Source organism: Nipponia nippon, unplaced genomic scaffold, assembly GCF_047370975.1.
Source record: "Nipponia nippon isolate SJK-2023a ecotype South Korea unplaced genomic scaffold, ASM4737097v1 scaffold_7, whole genome shotgun sequence".
In the NCBI taxonomy this organism is placed as follows: domain Eukaryota; kingdom Metazoa; phylum Chordata; class Aves; order Pelecaniformes; family Threskiornithidae; genus Nipponia; species Nipponia nippon.
The window spans coordinates 49398585-49418655 of record NW_028262391.1 but is presented as its reverse complement, the minus strand read 5'-3'; the positions used below and the strand labels follow the sequence as shown (position 1 = coordinate 49418655).

Sequence of the window (20071 nt, the reverse complement as noted above, 5' to 3'; positions counted from 1 at the left end):
ACCTCCCCCTCCAGGGAACACACCAAGGGAGAAGAGACAGAAGAGAGACAACAAGAGATTCAGAGGGAGCGAGTGGGCACCTGAGGTTTCCTGAATTGACTCTTTCAGGGAAAGAAACAGGCTCTAGTGTTTTATACATCAACATTTCCCATATGGTTTGTATAGTGTCCTTTATTCTAAGCCTCACAACAGGACTGCTTTCCCCAAGGCATGATAAAACCATGACGAGATTCTTCTGCCAACTGTGTAGCATTTTTGTATGAGGACCAGAAGATGGATACAAGGAACCAAACACATCAATATCACTTTGGTGTCCACACTAGTGTATTTTTAATTTTTTTCCAAAAGTAAAAATAATAAATGCACACTTTATTTTCATAATTCATTGAATTCTGCCTCCCACTGTATTTATTCTTTAAAGTTGAAGTTATATTTTTGTATAGGTTGGTGTTAATGTTTTATAAAGGTCAAATTATAGTGGTCTCCCTACTGTTTTATTGTAGGAGTTGAGAGCTGGCACTGTAATTAAAATTCCAGCTAAATAAAGTCTGCAGGAGTCCTACTTGTAACCAGGCAATTTGGTTTTCTAGCAAACCAGAGCACATTTTCTGTTGCCACTAGTTCATTGCCACATAAAAGAAGGTAAACAAAGCCCACGTGCCTGAATGTATTTACACAAACAATATTTCTTATCTACTGATAGTAGAGAATATAAATATATTCTAGTTATAGAAGGTAATATAAATAAAATTTAAATAAAAAATTCAACCATTTTCTGCAACCTGCTTTTCAGAATTTGGGCAAAAATTGCAAGACAGGACAACTCAGTCTGTACATAAACCTAGGTCTAGCCAAAACATTCACACCACTGTTGATAAGGGGTATAAGAGATTTGCAATTTGCCCTGCAATAAAATAAACCTGAATCCCTGGCTGCAGAACAGTCCCATGCATCAATGAGGTTATCAATTACTTCAGTCTAACCTGCATTTAAGTACTGGTACTTGCTAGCAAGTTTTTCACAAGTGTCAAAGATATACCAATGCTGGCTACAACTTTAGCGTCAAATTTCTCTTTTGCTATCAGCTACCTGTAAGCTGCTCCAGTATTGCCTCCGTTTTGCTGCCTGCTTTGAAGGCCCCTCAGTTCTGCTTCAGTTCTCTCCACAGCTGAGGCAGAGAGAAGGTTGCACTGGTTGTTTTTTTTTTGTTGGTGGTTTTTTTTTTTTTTTAAAGAAAAGAAACAAATCAAAGCTAGCATTGAAAGTGGAGCTCCTGTCTAAAAAGCAACATCCCAGATCGCTATAGGAATCATCTTTTAGGCCTTCCCAGGGCTCCCAATTTTATTTTCACCTTGTTTAAAAAGAAACATTCTTTGGTAAAGGAATTTTCAGATTTTTGTTAAAGATAATCCCTTTCAGGCAGGCTTTCTTTAGCCAATTTCTTATTCGAGCAAATCCTACCACTCACCAGGGTTGATATTTTTTCAGGGATTAAAAAAAAAAACCACAACACAAACAGTTAATATTCACATCACAAAACATGACACGCACTTCACTATCTACAGCTTCACTTGCCTGCCCAAGAAGCAGTAGGTACAAGGCATACAAACATGCACAAAGTCACTCCAAAATGACCAGGGTTTTCAGAATCAATCCATAAAAAGTTACTTTTTCTTTCCCTTCTCTAGAGGAAAGAGTTCAGGTGGATAAGCTGAACAGAGACATAGGACAAAAATCAGGAACACTAGCCTCCAGCTAGAAAAAAAGCACTCAATCTAATAAATTTCTGAAAGACTTCATGAGTTTACTGCCAGTGTTGCTTATTCTCAAAGAGAGACAGAGATCACATGCCACAAGAAAGCTATGTAAAAAGCAGATGCACCCATTAAAGCTGACAATAGCTGATGCATACAGACAGATTGGTCTGCCCAGGAAAGACTGCTTTAAATCAGCAAAGGGAAAGAAAAACTGCAAGTTGAAGCATGAGCATAATTAAATTAGAAAAGTTATAATTTGATTTGGATTAGCAGAGAGAAATCCTAAAAGCTAAGAATTAATTGTGAACATCTACAATTATTTTCAAGAATACTTGCATGCTTTAAGATATCATTAACTTAAATGAGATTCTATGTTTAAAGGAAGATTTAACTTCACATACTCCCATTAATTCTTGCTAAGTGTCCACATTGCACTTTGAAACGTAATGGAAAAGGTTAGCTAGCCATGATTTTTTGAATGGTGCTTTCCTAAGATCCTCAAAATAAAAGTTCTGTCAGAAATGCGGTCTGTGAAAGTACAAAGCAATGTACTACAGAAATGCATTAACATCTCAGCATGTAGTAATTTGTGTTGCATCTGTTTGTCAGATATGAACAACAGCTTCCTCCTGACAAAGCTGGACTGATGCTGTAGCCTCTTCAGCATGACCCTGGCTCTAAACTATAGCCAGAAGTCATATGCCCCTACCCTTCATTTCCTCAAGAAGATGACCCTGTTAAATTTTGTCAACCACAAGCAATTAGTGTCGGACTATTCTCTTGCCGAGTTTGTCCAATGCTAAGCTACCTACATTTTTCTAAGAGACAGATTTTCGCCTTCCAACATGTTTATACAACTGCAGAGAAAGAGGCTCCGTTGTTATTCAGTTTGGGAGTAATAGCTTAGTTAATCTGATTTTTGTTTTGGAATTGGCAACTGGAAACAAACAGAGGAGTCTTCCATTGAAGCACCTGGGGACATTATTAATACAGGGCTGGCACTGCACTGAGCAAGAGACCCATCCTGCTAATACTGAGCAGTTGGTCATTGACTTAAATTAGAAGAACAGCTGGCATGCTTCAGCCAACCAAAGCCTACACATATTTCAAAAAAGTATTATCTACAAAACATTAGGGCTCTCAGAAAGTCTCCAGAAACAAATAAAATCTTAAACCAAGTAATCTGCTACTTGTACCTTCCTAAATCCAGACCAGCCCATTAACAGAACATTTACTGTCACTGCAAAGATCCTCCCCAACTTTTTTTTTTTTTTTTTCTCCAAATGAGGATTGCACAGCTTTTCTCAACAAAACAGACAAGATACTTTCTGACTTTAGATCTTCATTTCCTCCACCTTGGAATCGTAATGTCAAGAGGAGGTTTCACCAACACACATGGCTTGCTTTCCGTCACTCTACAAGAGCTGACTACATCCCTGAGAGATTTTGACTTAGCCCTGAAGATACTTTTCAGAGGCTAAATAATTTTCACATTGTTCAGTCTACTGTCCTACCTTTTCAAAAACTAGTTTAATTAAATGTATATGCATAAAAATCAAACATAAAAAAATCAAAAACTCCTATTTTTCCCCTCAGATCCTGTTAATAAGTTGACATGCGCTGTTTGGAAGGCAACTATCTGACCACCTGGCACTCAACAACAATTTTTTCCTGTTTTGTTTTGCTTTAATCATATGTGAAAGCAGTTTAACAGATAATATGATGATATTGTGTAATGTTACAACATCAATCTGCATACATCTATTCAGAGACACATCTGAGATGTTCTATGTTACTTAGTCACAAAATACATATCTGCAATACATACGCGGACAACTTTCTTCCTCTGCGTAAGAGTTAGGCATCAAAATTCAATTAAAAATCAATGCCTTAGGTATTTAAGTGCAAAAGGATCTTCCCTTTGAAGATCCTCCTCACTCCGCCTCCACAAACATTTTGTGAAGTTCCTAGTCTCCCACTTTAAAAATTACTTCCACAATTTTACAACCATTTTGCATACCACCAGATATTTCCTGAAATTTTGGTAACATGAGTTTCGCTTCCTACAGCAATTTAAATGGGAATAGTGTGATTAAAAGATATCCCTAATGTCTGGCTTCAAATCCTGACTAATATTTCTGTTCACATGGCATAACAGAGTCCCAGAAGCCTGGTCTTAATCTTGTATCCATGTGTCAGAACTGAAACTCTGGTATTCAAGTTCTATACATGGGTATGTGCACATTAAGATATATTTTAGAGTATAAAATGCATTCTGTTATCTGGGTAGAAAAGTTGATAGATACATTTCTGTAGAACCTGCTACCACATGCCCAACACAGGAATCAAGTCATTTTTCAACATTTTCTAAAGTACATTTCTTAACATAGTGATTTATGTGAAATGAAAGTAATTTTAAGATGTTTGTAGAATTCAAAAGGCATTAAAGACTTCTTTATTTTGAAAGGCCACAACTACGTTTCAACGTGGATGTGCTACAGATATGTACACCTGAATCGGTGAAAATTCCATAGTTATCTAGCTATTACCTAAAAGCCTAAACAGTTTTTCCTGTGAGCGATTACTAAGCCAAAAATCTTACCTCACTTGAACACGTTCTTTTGCAAGCTACACCTACCACTTGTAGTTCCTATTACCCAAAACCCACAGTGTTCAGGCATGAAGAGTTAACACTGGCGTATAAACCTCACATTAAAACTCTGTAGAAGGCTTGGCATATTACAGTATATTGAATTAGGCTGCCACATTGGCTCTATACAAGCTGCAGAAAAAATGAAGCAAGAGGAGATGAATCAAGTGTGTGTACACACTGTATGGATCAGAGTAAACGAGAGTAACAGCAGTAATATTGATAGCACGAAAGTGTCACAGAAAGAGGCCACCGGTACAGTCAAATGCCATGGTAATCAGTGGGAAGAGTCAATGTGATAAATCACAAGTCTCACATAGCATCATCTGAGAACCAACAGGAAATGTTTTGATGCGAGCATGATTGGAGCTGTGATCCATGTACACACGCAATATTGTAATAGTAGGAATGGTCTTCTCTGATCTTTCCACAGGCATTATTCAGTCTGAACAAAGGAAATGTTGGAGGCTGCAGCTTTGCTAGACAACAGAAGAAGTGCCTTTAAGCATTAATGATAAGCAGACTAATATATTTCCCATCATATGAGTAAACAAAGATTTTCAATATGGTTGAATAGAAAAGTTTTTGTTAAAATCCACAGAATAAAAAAGTACCCAAATGCAGACAAAGTTCTGATCTTGAAGCAGCCCAAGCTCTGAAACATGCAATCTATCACGTCAGAGACAGAAGAGGTCAGCCATTAATTAACATTCAAATTAAAGCTTTTCAAGTAAGGGTCAAAACTTCCTTTGTTTTGACATTTAAATCACTGGCAATGTATTCCCTAGTTTAGTATGCACAACACATCACCTAACGCCTTTATGTTAATTGCCTCAATTTTTCAAGTGCACTATTTGATTCATTGTCAATTAAAAATACCCCCAAAAGCCAAGACCCATGTATGTTAAGTATAAACATGATTAATGTAACACAATTACATTTCCACATTTGATGAGTCTGATTAGCAACTTTCTATCAGCCTGGCATGACGGAGCATTGTCACTACCAGTGACCTGTCAGCCTTGCCAAAGACAAGCTTGCTGATGAGGAAGCATTTCATGGCCACAAATGTTTCAGAAAGGTGTAAAACCTGTAATTAAATGCTGTCAATTATCACCTTATCAAGAACGTAGCAATCTTTATGATCGTCTCTATTTGACTGCAGAAGATGGTCCTAGGTCTAAACTAAAAAAAGCTATAAGGAAGAAAAATCCAGTAACATCATTGCTTGTTAAGGCAGCAATTATGTGGACAGACCCTCTAGTATTTCCAGAAAGTGATTCTATGAATCCTCTCCCACTACATCAAGAGAACATCTGGTTTAAGAAAATTGCACTCAGGGAGAAGAACTGGGCAGACCACAAGTAGGAGAGCAATGCCTGATTTTGTTTGTCATCATAGAAAACAAAAGTTATAAGGAGATAAAGGGGTCTGATGAGAAAAAAGTCAAAACTAGGAAAAATAAATGACAAAATTAGGAAAATAAAATGGTCCAATTCTGGAAGTTGCTGTTAAAGTGAGATGCAATGGTAAATAAATAAAAAAAAAAAGGCATTTCAGCCTGAGCACAATGAGATAAAAGCCAAGAAATAACAAGAGAATTCCAGTGAAACTAATGGGAAGGAGGTTATGCGGTTATGCATACACAACTGGACTGATATAATTGTTATGGCCAGCTTATAAGCGGACTTCAATAAGAATTGGTACAAATCAGAATAAGAAATAAGATAAAATTCTGTACCCTCAGTTTGGGCTTCTCTTCCATCTTTCCATCAGTAAATGTAAAATATAATTAACATTGCCATATTTAGAAGTAATAAATACATAAGAACCAGCCATAACCTATGTTTAATTACAAGGGAGATACTAGCAATGAAGTGTACAGTAGGTCCTTGTTTAAATTGAAAAATAAAAAAAGAAAAAGACTGTTTTATTGTACTTCAGAAAAGAATTAAGGAGCTCCTTGGCTTATTAAGGACTACAAAAGCAATCACTGCTATAGGCCTGCTTTGCATATTCACTCTATTAATTTACATAGCCCTGGTAAGCCTCACATTGCAATGCAACTGCTAAATTACACTGCTCTTGGGTAATGGGTATAAAAAGATGCAAGAGCATGCAAAGAGTATTCAAACAGACAATTAAAAATATCAATTCTGTCGACAGCTAAAATGAAGAAGCTGTGCAGAGGTTTAATGCTGCTGCATGAAGGACATACTATTTATGAGTGATTGAATTAACTAGAATCATGCATCGACAGTCTGCCTTTGTCAGACATTACATATTAGGCCAATTTAGTGTCTGCTTATTAAAATAATTTAATTCCGAAGATGGTTTCCAGGCATTTCTAAATCTCCTCCTGCTCTTCCCTCCTCCTCACATTAATGATGGCATCTTACTTTTTGTGCTAGTTTCACACCAGTGTAATTTGCTGGGTCACCATAGAGCAGCCCAGTCAACTTCAGCTTAACCAACTCATCCTTTAGGTGGTTGGGAGGACAGCAGGAGATCTGGCGAGACACGCTACAGCCTCAAAGTTCAGAAGCGGCCAAAGAATACAATAAAGATTATTTTTATTCAACTTAACACTAACTTGTTAATATGGCTTTTCTTTACATAGGTCTTCAACTTTGCATGCTTATTAAATCTATTATACTTCCTATATTCTATGCATTTCTACTTTTAACCGTGTAGTAATGATGTGTTCACCAACTCTTTAAAATAAGAATTTAAAAGAAAACAAAATTGCCTGAAGAAATTAGAAGTTTGAAATCTCTCTTCTAAACTGAATAATAATCTCACATCTCTGTGAATAGCACTACTATTTATGATCCAAAATTTCCTCTGAAAATGCAACTCAGACTAAGTAACTGACCAAAATGCTTAGGCTAAAAATGTTATCCTAAAGGTTTGCTTTAGCATCTGTTAAAGGCTGAAAGAATTACACTTAAGAGAGTAATTTCAATAGACTGGCAGCTAATTCTGACATTTCATTTTGAGAAGTTAGTGCTATTTTAAAACAAGTGTGCACAGATAATACACCTTCATCCAAACATGCATAACATTGAAAATATATCACTATGTAGTAATAATATCTGGAGGGAACCGAGATGGGAAATGTGTGCATTTAATGAGTAACATTGCTTTGCATTGCTTGGTTTCACCAAACTATCACTATGTATCACATTGTAGGGTTTAGATGCCAAGCACTACTGTCTCATGCTGCTTACCTAGAAGAATTCCTGGCTCAACAACAAGCAACCAGGCATGACAAAAAAACTATTAGCAATATGTATCACATGCAAAAATGCTGGTGCGTTTGGAAGTTATGAAAATGGCAGCACTTAGTATCTTTAAGTCTTCAAAATCATTGACCATTGGATAAAGTACTACCTTAGTTTGACAGTCTCCAAGTCCCAAAGCCACAAAACTGAATGAACAAGTTGTAACACTTGCTCGCTAAATATTTGAATGAACTAACACCAGGACTGACAGACAATTAAATCTCCTTCAGTTTAATGCTCTGAATATACAGTGCCAGATTGGATTTTATAATGGGACACCTGATCATTGGAAATATTACTGAATATCCCAGTTGTATGACACATGTAGTAACAATTTGCTGTTACTGATAATCACAAGCTTCACCCAGTCTCCTCTGAATTTCATGTAAAGACTTGGACTTGCACCGGCTTTGAATGAAGCTTCTAGGATATAAGCTTCTAAATCTGAGTTGCAGAGATGAATTAATAGTGAAATGTTGACAGGCAAGCCCTGATGTCCAAGATTATAGGAAAGACTATAAAAAATTCAGAGTAAATTTACTTTTAAAAAGTGGATGATTCTAAATTTTCACAATATTACAATATCCATATTGTCCTAAATGATTATATATAGTACTTTGCCATCGCCAATACATGGAACAGAGTTAAGTCTGTAGAGATATAGGATTAATGCAGGGGAACCCAGACAGAATCATGGCAACATTCAAAATCCTATGTACAAAAAACCACTTTCTGATAGATGGCAGGAGTGATATGAATACATAAGCAATTCTGAATTTTGCACAATAGTAATATATGAAAATAACATACGGTTCAGGACTGGCTGGTCCTCTGTGAATTCAAATGGCTGTTCAATATAAAAAACCTTTTGCTGGAATCCAGGGACGCATTTTAAATCTTCTGCACATGCAAGCAGCAGAACCTGAGGGGGGGGAAGAAAAAAAAAAAAAAAAAAAAAAGAAATCGACTTTTAACATCCACTCATTCATCCATCATGTTTGCTTCTGGGAATGATACTGGGTTTAGGCTCAGTGCTCATAAAACAAAACATTGGGCTCCAAGCTCATAAAACAAAATATCCATCACACCACACTTCCCCTTCAAAACTTGCTAAACAATTTTTTATGTAAGGTTTTTGCTTTTATATACGTAGCCTGCACGGAACTTACAAAATAGTAGCTTTCAAGGTTAAGTTCAGTTCAGATTATCAATAAAGGATATTATTGGTCTTCATGAAAACATAGGATGTAATGTTGCTTCTAAAATCACAGGTGAATACAGCTAGGCTTAAATATATGCTTAAAATAAGCACTTTTAAGTTGATTTAAATAACTGATAAATTAGGGTCTGCAAACCTAGTTTCAGAAAGTTGATCACCAAGTTTCAGAAGGAATTCTTTATTCAAGGGTTAAGTTTCACATCACAGAAGTTTCCTTTATAAAAGAACTTCTTTGCTAACAAATCTAAAATGTTGCCTTTTTTTTTTCTCCTCTCCAAGACAGTTTGTCCATTTTCCCTGTGACCATAAGCTTGTTTACACCAAAGGAAGACTGAAAATGAAATATGTGCATCATAGCAGAGGTGGATCTAAAGGTTAAAGTTGAATACAGTTTGTGTTAATGTTAGTACGTGGTCAAAGTTCCATGTCACCACAGGAACGCCTTAGCAAAGGAGGAAGCTTAAAAGCAAAATAAAATTGGTTGGAAACAGGTACGATGCTAATCTCGGTCTCTGAAGGTTTGTGTTCTATCCCTGAATAGAGACAACAACCTGAAAGGCTATTTTTCTTGGCAGCTTTTAAATGAGAGCATGGGTGTGAGAATGTCCAAGAAAGAAGCAGCAAGAAAAATAAACTACTAAAAAGTTTAAAAGGTTAAAGAGAGAAGCAAAAGGAGGCAAGTTCAAGAGTAGGAAAAGCCAAATCTGTATTTTTCAATGTATGCATGTGTAACCGCATTTTCAAAAATACTTTCTGCTTCAGAACCTCCAAAGGTGTTTTTCAAAACCTGACTTTCAGCTGGTGTACAGAGTACTCCAATCTCAAAGTTACTATAGCCAATCTGCTGCTTGTTGGACAGCTGAAGAAAAATCAAGGAGAGAGGCTGCACGTAGTGACCAAGAGGAAAATGGTCAAGCAAACACAGTGGTTCTGAATGACATTCGCTCTAAAATTCAAGTGGCCCTGCACAAAATAGGTCTATTTAGTCAAGACATCCTGAACACGATTCCAATTTTGCAAATAAAGCTCTTCAGCTCTACAGTGAGGACAATTTCTCCCCTATACCACACAGGTGAATGCTGAAGCCTCCTTTCTCCTTCACAATTTCAGGTGACAAACTGCACTCTCACTCTTCCCAACGCAATAGCAGCGTCTCACACATTTCTCAGTTCTACCTCCACCACATTATCATCTAGGTGTGCTGATCCTAGAGAGATGTCCTGCAAAATTTTAACATCTGCATGTTTCCCTGTTAACCACCACTCATAGTCTATTTCCTAAATCAGAGCAATACGTTACCTGCTTTCTCCCTTCACTTGACACTCACTAAGTTTTTTGTGATCCCGTTTATAAAAACCAAAGGCAGCAATACCCCACCTGGTCTGCACTAGTTCTTCCTACTGAAACGAACTGCTGGATCATTTGTTTCATGTCACTGACATTTGCTATAAAATCTTGGCTAGAAGTGCTAGCAGACTGTGAGAAACAGCCAGAATATTTCATGACAATTAAGCTGGTGGTAGTCAAATGCAGCAGATGGATGCGTTTGCCTTCCATCCTGGCCTGCTCTAGGTTTGTCCCTTTGAAGGATTAACCAAGAAAGAAGAGAAAGACTTAAAGTAATACACCAAGCAAGGTGCAATACACTTAACTACTATTCACTTCTATATATCCACATAACTGCTGCTTTTCTTACAAAGGCTTAAAAACACAGTGCCTAATCCCTTATTCAATTATTGACATTGATATATTGATTCTATTGGAGATTCTGGACTCTATAGAGGTTGAGAATTGGACATGTCCCCTTCAGTCTTCCAGTATGAGACATCTGCAAACACGAACTGACACATTCAGAGCCTGCCCTCAAAATTATGCATGAAACTTGATTACTGATTCTAAAAAAAAAAAAAACCCAACAACCAAACAAAAAAAAAACCAACCTGATATGCATTTAAATGGTCACAAGCACAGAAACACACACATGCATTTTCTGCACACGTTTTCTGTGTGCACAGGTGCATTTTTAAAGTACCTGTCTTTCTGACTCATGGTGTTACTGAATGAATATGCATAGAACTGCAATCACAGCAGAAGGAAAATTCTTCCGATCTCAAGATGCAAGCAACAATTAAAGCGAAGCTATATAACAAATCCACACCAGAAAAATAGCCCAAGCAATATATGCTGAAATACAACTAGAAACAACTCTTCTCCTAAAGGATTAACACAGCAAGTAAGAGGCAAATCATGTTCTGATCTCCCAGCTACTGGCATCTTAAATTTGAAACTCTTGTCTTACAGAGCTATAAATAAAAAGCCTGCTTTGGACATCATCTATGTTAGTACTTTGAGAAGGGAATATGTCTACTTTATCAGATTTGTGACAGTGTAAGTGGACTTTGAAATCTGGGCAATCTAAATAGGTCATGAGTTAACTTCTGTAAGACTGGTACAGAAGCCTCACATAATACAGATGGAGCAAATAGAAAATGACCTTTACTCCCTTTGAAATAATTACAAGAGTCAGGCTTGGCCTTGCTGTGAAACGGAACATTTTATTCTACTTGTGCAACTCCAGGCACTTTCTTCTTCTGAACATGTCAGACAAGATGTTAAATTTGTCACCACACAGAGTTTTTAATTAATTATCTTTTAAAAGCACAATTATTCTTTTAATTTATTTTCCTCATGAAGAAACTTCTTCTGTTGAACTAAATGTCTATCTCATTAAAATAATTTCTGTTGAGGTTCTTCACTTTGGGGGAAAAAAAAGTCTTTAAAAATACCTTGAAGAAATAAGCCAAGGAGATACATGTTGAAGGCAAAGAGAATATTGTTCAAAGCAGAATACACTCTGAATTTAAGCACCATGTAGATTTCATATTTTTGGGTATAATGAAATGGTTTATGGGCTGATAGCTGTCTAAAGAAAGACTTCAGCTAAATACACTGAAAATAATGTTTAAATGTCATATATGCAGAATTCAGAATATATAAATATTATTCACACATCTAGTCAAGTAAGTACTGGACAATTAAGACAAAAGGATCCTTCATGCACTACTAAGAAAAAAGCCACAGTCTTCAAAGAGTATGGCAATTATGCAGCAAACATCATTTGCTCATGAAAATCTGAAGGGGTAGAAGTCTGAAAAGTAAAACCAGGGAGTTGTGACTACTCAGACCTACAGATCCTATATTCACTGACAAGCAGAATCAAAGTTTTTCATAACCTACTGCTTTTCAGAAATGTACAGAGTGAAGACTCATTTTTAATATCCTGACAATTTGTCTTTCTGACTTTATTACCAGTCACTATAAGGAAATGTCACTAGTTCAGATAACTCCTGTGCAAGTTTGGTCACTGGGCTAGAACTATACTTCTGATGAGGTATCAAGCCTATGAAATTCCTTTTTTTTTTTTTGGTTAATAAAACAACACACACATGCTGGTGACCTCGACTGACCTCAGCATTTGCACTGAAAGCTACTCACATAGAACATGGATTGGAAAGCAAAAGAGGACAGCAATTTTATACCACACTGCAGAGGAAATTAATAAAACCTCTGATGTTAAAGTACCTCTGGTATTACCACACCTCAAAAATCAGGCTTCCTCTACATCCTCTGCTGGTGACTGAAAGTTAGTCTCTGAAATGACCTTCTACAGAATTTCAAAATCTCTATGTCCTTTTTGACCCACTCAGTGTCAGCACATGAAGCGACTCCATTCAGGTTTGATTGGCCACATCCTGACTCTGGAAATTAACTTTCTCACCTTTTACTATAAACACTCTCATATCTTCATTAGCCCTACCTGTATGAGATCAACTTTCTATCACAAAAATGCAGACTTCAGAACATTAATTGCATTTTGCACACATTCTTGTAGAGTGAAATTCATCCTTGTGCAAGGCTTTATTGAAATAGAGACGTAAATGCAGACACCTGTGAAAATCATCTGCCCAGACATGAACTTTACACACAGTAAATACAAACAAATCTCATTTCATAGCGTAGGACCACATTCTACCTTTGACTCCAGGAAAGCAATTTGAAATGCAAACCAACATAAAACCTCACAAAAGAAGAGCTAAAATAGAAATGACATTCACTTTTAATAATAGTAATAATCTCAAAAGTTCAAAAATTCTTAGTCACTTCCTGAGAAATTAGGTTTTTGGTTGGGTTTTTCTGTTGTTTGGAGTTTTTGGTGATTTGGGGGGGAGGGGGATATGGTTTGGGGGTTTCTCTTTTATTCATTTGACTCATTTACTTGGAAGTGAGTATTGAAAATTTATGCTTCCAAGCTTTTCTCTGGAAACATGAGAACTAGAAATTTGCTTTTTGCATATGAAAACTTCAGATTTTCATATAAAATACGGTGATCCTACAAGCTGATAACTGAGAGGAAAAAAGTAATCAGAATAATGAGAACTGCCAACACTGAATTAAATTGCACACGAAAAAATATTTTTATCATGCAGATCAAGATCTTTGAATCTCAAAACCCTTTCTATCTTCAGGTGCTGCAACACTAGACCCACAAAAACGGATAGCGAAGAAGCCAACAGAGAAGGAAAACAAGTAATAAGCAGCACACAGTCACAACGATTTGCAGAGAGATGATGAAATCTTGCCTTCACTGATGCCAGTAAGAACTATTCACTGATTTTAGGTTTTTACTCAAGATTTAAATGAGGGAGTTATTTAAATGAAATTAACAGAGGGATACTTAAACAGAATAAAGAGAGCACTGCTTTAAGTAAGGTTCTGATTCTGCATTATGCAGAGTCCAACTAGAGTGTCAGCAGGTCCTAAGGCAATTGTTTCAACAAATCACACACAGGCTGGACATGAAGTTCTCCTTGTCTTCTGTATTTTTTTAACATCAGTTGGAACAGAAAAAAAAAAAAAACCTCAAAAGCCTGAATAACTTATCCTCTGATTGGCATAATTAACAAAGGTATTTTAACATTGCATAAAGGTATGTTGAATTATTTATATCTGAAAGTGACTAAATTAAATAAAACACACAGTTCTCTTGCATCAATTTGACCTCTAGAGCACTACAATTTGGGGAATATTTTATTCAATATTTTCATTTTGGAGGGAAAGTTTTCACTGTTTTAGGCTTTAACCTCTCTTTTTATCAGGAAAGAGGTTCAGAAAAAGAGTATTCACAGTCTCTACAGCTCTACCTCTAAATCTGATAGCAAATTCCAGTCATTTTTGTAAGAAATGCTATTAAGATTTGGCACTAAGATTCTTCAAGGATGATAAATATTCTTTTAAAGGGCCTACCTATCCATTTACTGCATAGCTCTGTCCTAAAAGTGAAAGTCACACTTGGAGTACTGAAGAGTGGGCTATGAAAATGCAAATTAGAATGACTTTATTGGCTCAAATGAATTCAGTTCTCCTGTCACTAAGCAGTGTGACTGCGGTAGGCATCCATTAACTGGAAAAAAAATATTACAAACTCTTTTGTGAGACTATCTAGCACAGGAACTTTCTTTTTATGAGCACTTTCCTTGTGAATGTATGTTTATTATAAGAATTTTATCACATATTCAGTAAAAGCATGCATCTTCCATGACACTGGAAATCTTGTTAAGTTATTCAAGAAGCAATCTGCCAGCACTAGTGTCTGAACAGCCAGCTACTTTCCCCTCTGAAATTCAAGATCTCTGGAAGAGGCACTATCTGTTTGTTAAGATATGACCCCAGGGTTTATTCAGAGCCCAAAGTGACTCTGGAGTCCACACCGCTTCGGGTGAAGAAGGATAATACGAAAAGCGTACTAGAAAATACGAGAGCACTTCCATGGCACCCCCGTTTGAAGCCAGAGTTGTGATGATTCTTCTCTCCCCAGGCGCTGACCTGCCTGGAAACCAATCACTTTTTCTGCTCTTCTTCCAGTCACATCTGCTCCCTGAATCAAGTCACTGCAAAAGCCAATGCCCTCAGAACATTGTAGCTGGAAAAACACGGTCAGGTGCGAGACCATCACAGTCGGAGCTTAATCTGGTTAAGCCGCCATGAAACTGCACCCTAAAATTAAGGTTTTTTTAATGAACTTACTAACACATCTTTCAAACATCAGGACTTCAGCTAGCTTAGAGTTCCCTGGCCTTGGGAACCCAGAAAAACCTTATATAGGCCTGGAAGGAGCCACCTCTGGTGTCACAACAGGCACAACATACAGTCTCCTGGCCAGATCACTTGATCCTGGTCATAATTCTTCCTGCATTCCACAATTCTGGACCCTTATTCTGATGGTCATTTTGTAGCTTCCAGAATAAATTTGTTCACATTCAATTTACAGCCATTTATTCTCGTACAAGCCTTGTCTCATAACTTAATTAACCTTTCTCCTTTCTAAGTCTTCAATTTATTAGGCTAGACAAACCAAGCTCTTTCAATCTCCTCCTATAAGGATACATTCCTTTGATCATCTCCGTAACCTTTCATTGTGCCTGCTTAAGTTTGCACATGTGCAAAATACACAATTCCAGATAAGCATTCTCCAGGGTCTGGTAAGTAATATTAATATTTCCTTAAGCCTGAAATACGTTGCCTAATGCTTCCTAAAATTCCACTTTTCCTTTTTAAAGTCTCGTCATCCTGATGGATCACAATCACTCAAAAATCAACTAACACACAGAGCTGAAAAATTTGACATCGACAGAGATACTACCTCCATTTAACCACAACAACATTAAGCAGCTTTTGCAAACAGAATCAAGATTAATCTTTATGAAATACAAACACAGATGCAAACCCTCGTGCATTGCTAAATGTATGCCCTTTCTGACCAGATGGGAACCAACTCTGCTCACAAGTGGCAGACATCTTACAGCGCAGAGCCCAAGCTTAACCTTCCCTCTCAACAGAGCTTATTAGCTGAGACTGTGGATTTGCTGCTAGATGATGGCTTCCAGGCTCAAGATGGCTTGTACCCATACGGCTCAGAGTGCAGGATCAGCTTACTGTCTCATCCACGTAGTAGTATCTGAACATTGTTCAGATTTTTGTAATCCAGGCAATAACTATCATCCTGGTTCATTAAGTATTTTAATGATTAATAACAGAGGCCAAAATGTGTTACTTGTGCTCAAATAAGTAATATTTTAAATTACTCAACTATTTAACAAGTAAATACCTACCCATTATGATTAATAACACCATTTAACAAATAAGACTTCTCAGACAGAAGAATGGGTTGAGCTCCAAGATTATTTTTTGTTTGTTTGTTTATTTTTAGGCATTATGAAAAAAGTAATTATATTTTGCTGAAACTCATACACCACTGGAATGAGATTACAACTGGTTGGCCTATTTAGAGAAGCTGCATAATAAATTCATTTTACAGGGCACAGAATAATGCAAATGAGCCATTCAATAGCACTCCTGTACCAGTGAAAGAGGCATAAAGAAGAAACATTGGAAGTCAGGGTTCTGATCTGGTTATACTGTAAGGTATGGAATTACCGAAACCTAAACTGCATTACAACAACAACCTGTTCAAAGATCTGCTTATACCAACCATTTTAGTTATTTATCACCTAATGAAATAAACAGGTTGATCCTATTTTCCAGCAGTAATGACTTCATGAAACACTTAGATGAATGAAAATATGGATCTCTGGTTTTAAAAAAAGGAAATAAATTAAGAATTGTTTAAACATATTTATAAGCCTTCACATGCAGTTGCATGGGGCAAAGTCATTATTCCACACAGGAAAACATTGATGTGGCAAAAGCCATTACAGAAAAAATTAAAATCGTATTTCTTAGAGCAGATAGTGGGTTTTGGATAGGATGGCTGAAAACTATAAGGAATATGACACATGTTTAATTTCCCAACAGTGTGATCATTATCAAAAAAAAGTGTAACCTTCCACCTATTCTTTTCTTTATATTCCACAAAGTTATAGCATAAAACAATTATTACTGCACCACAAAACTGAACTTAGTGTAACACTGAACATCTGTCTTTTGCACTGGTAAGCTAAAATTGAAAATGAGCTTGCTGAAACCAATCTTTCAAAGAATAGTATGTTCGAGTATTAAACACATACACAGCGCTATCACCCTGAAACATTACAAACACAGGAACCAACCCCCAGAACTCATAAAAGTATAGGGACAAGTGAAAATGTCTGTTTTTCAACTTCAGGAAAACATTTGTTGAATGTTTTCTAACCTTATTCTAAACAGCACGGATACAAAATTTTTTAAAAATAAATACTTTCAAGTAAATCCCTTGAATCCAGCAAGGGTATTGGGGGGGGGGGGGGGGGGAAGCCTAACATCCAAAGACTCATAATAAAAATTGAGAAATTGCTACAAGGCAAGAAGCCCAACGCAAACTTGTCTACTGATTTTGACATGTTTTTATTTGACTTCAACAAGAAGAGGACAATATACTTTGTATAACAAGCTATAGACAATTTTTTGCCCAAAGTTATCTGCACATCACATGGGGTTTTTTGTTTGTTTGGGTTTTTTGGGGTTTTTTTGTTTTCTTTTTTACTACAAATCATACTAAGCAACACTAGTATGATGGTATTAAAATAAATAGTTCTGAAGACTGGTTTCCTATTGATTTCTGCTTTAAAAAAAAACAAGCTCATAGGTGGATTCTCTTTTAGTAAGGACAGGGCCTGTTAATCACCTCAATCTTTCTTTCAGTAAGTATGTCAACACATTCTCTATCTTCTCATCAGCTTCCCATTTTTATGAAACTCCTATGAACTTGACACCTACAGCTCAGCCTACCAACTATAACTGAAACTGCCCAGTGGTTTCAAGAGTTATAAGAGGGAATCATGAAAAACATGGTTAAGCAATAGGAGAATAAGGCTTATACAATCCCAGAAAACCAGACCAAAAACCATGTAAGTGATACATGGTGGCATACAGTACTACTGCTTGTCTTATTTACTACTTCCAGGAAATAAGAGGTGTATGCCAGTTTTTATTCCAGTTGGCAAAGTTTAGGGACATAAATAATTTCAGGATGTAAAATAAGTCTAAGAAATCTCTTTTTACCTAAGAGGACAAAATATTATTACATCATGCACATAATATATGTCTATAGGAGAGGGAACTGAGCTTAGAAATCAGCAAAGTATGAGACAAAATACAAACCAGAAACTGCTCACCTATATGCTACGTTTTGCCCACAGGATAGAGAAAAGCCTTAAAACATAGTGTAGTGAATAAACAGTTCACAGAAAAAAAAAAAAAAAAAAAGAAACAAAAGAGGTAATTTAAGCCTTTATTAGATGTACAGACTGAGGTCACTGGAATTGCAGTCAGTTATCCTGGACAGTGCACCACACTTAGACATACTACCTATTTTACCTTTATCTCAGAACCCACAAAACAGAAATTCCAGAAAGGAAAATGGAAGTAGCTTAGCTGCTACCTGCCTGGTCAACCTTCTTAAGGGACACACTTCTATAGATCATAGAAGATCAACCTGTTAAGCTGAGCTACATAATTACACCGCAGTAAATTCACTGAAGTCCTTTTGTGCTGCTCGCTGCCCTCCCCATGTATGCTTGTCAAAATAAAGCACCACTATCCCCAGTTAACCTTGATGGCTGATCAACTACTGCAAGAGGTTATCGTCAGAGTTTAAATAGAAAAACAATAACTGATCAACTTTGAAATAACTACAACAGGGGAAGAAAGATACTTGAATGAAATGGAGAAAAATATATGCAATATACATGTATTCTTATATTGCACATATATATTTAAATATATGTATATCTTTAAATTGTTTTAACAGGGACTGTTTGATAGATGCAGAGAGTTTATAGTATAATTTAACATTATTTCAGCCTAGAATTCAATTCTAAAACTGATTATTAAAGTTATTTACACAGTTTTGTATTTTCTTTTTCAATGCTTATTTTCAAGTGATTTTACTTTCTTTTACTAAAGAGCATTAACTGTACCTTATTATTAGTAGGCTAGTTGCCATACATATTTTTTAATTCATTTAACTGATATGACCCAAGTTGTTGTATTGCGGCTCATTTTACCAGTCAAGGGCTTGTGCATTTATTTACAATAGGCAATAATTTTTGAGCTCCTAGAGTCATCCAGAAATAGAAAAGGATAAAAAAGAAAAAAAAAAAGACCTAGGTCTTTTTGGCAGTGCTAGCTGCTACTTGAGGAGTATTTTTAATGAATTGCAAGAACACAGTCAAAAATTTAAAAGAACTTGTACTAACTCTTCTGAGTTTAGAGAAAGCATGCCCCAGGGGAAAGACAGCAAGTAGCTGAACATTTTTGAGCACATCACAATAAAGCAAGATCTCTAAAGCTTACAGGCTCCCTTGTGTTAACAGTGACATTAAATCAAGAATGACCTTTCCAAAGAAATAAAACCCATTAATGCTAGGAACACGATACCTATTAAAGATCAACACTTAGTAGCCAAGGAAGGGTGGTAGGGCGGTGGTGGTGGGGAAATCACTCTGGTAAATTAATTAGAACATAAATAATATGAAACCAAGACCTTGGTCTATAACCCTCTCTCTTATAATTGCTTGCCATTTAAAAGCTGAATGAAATCTTTCATGGAAAAGATACAGCCATTGACCCCACATGTATTACGAAGTCAAAGAAAATCCTGACACATTGAGAATGAGATCTGATGAGTACTGGAGAATGCCTCAGTATTGAATACCTATTTCTTATTTCTTTGCAGTAGAACTTTCTTTCAACCATCAAGGAATGATGCTGCTGGGAAATACTGCAAGTTAGTTGTTAAATATTTCAGGGTTTTTTTTGGTTGATTGTAGAAACAATCATCACCGAAAATTATCTGTACCCACGAGAACATAATGGGGTTTTTTTCTTTCTTTCTTACACAAAGGGACAGCCATCAGTCCTAAGGCATAAGGACATACATATGGTTGTATCCCACAAACTCCATCATGAAACCTCTGCAGTAACCTAATATTTACTTTTGAAATCCATAGTTTAAATCAACGTAGGTTTCTGCAGTGGTTAGGAAACTTAATTTGTTATTGTAGCCTCCCCCCCACCCCCACTTAACATTGTAGACAGAACTTTCAGTACATTTATTAGTTCTATAATTACCTGTATTTGCCAAGCCCATCATCTGTTCCACATG

General features: G+C 36.4%; 1 protein-coding gene across 3 annotated transcripts in view; it reads right to left on the bottom strand.

Annotated features, from left to right (window-relative positions):
- The window catches only part of CDH13 (cadherin 13), a 520720-nt gene that overhangs the window by 414793 nt on the left and 85856 nt on the right, over positions 1–20071 (bottom strand). For 2 of the 3 annotated variants that reach the window (XM_087740241.1, XM_009467298.2), the window contains exon 2: positions 8502–8613. The exons of the other annotated variant lie outside the window; for it this stretch is intronic. In XM_087740241.1, the coding sequence (XP_087596367.1) occupies positions 8502–8613 (112 nt within the window). The remainder of the gene's footprint in view (positions 1–8501; positions 8614–20071) is intronic. 3 annotated transcript variants of the gene reach the window in all.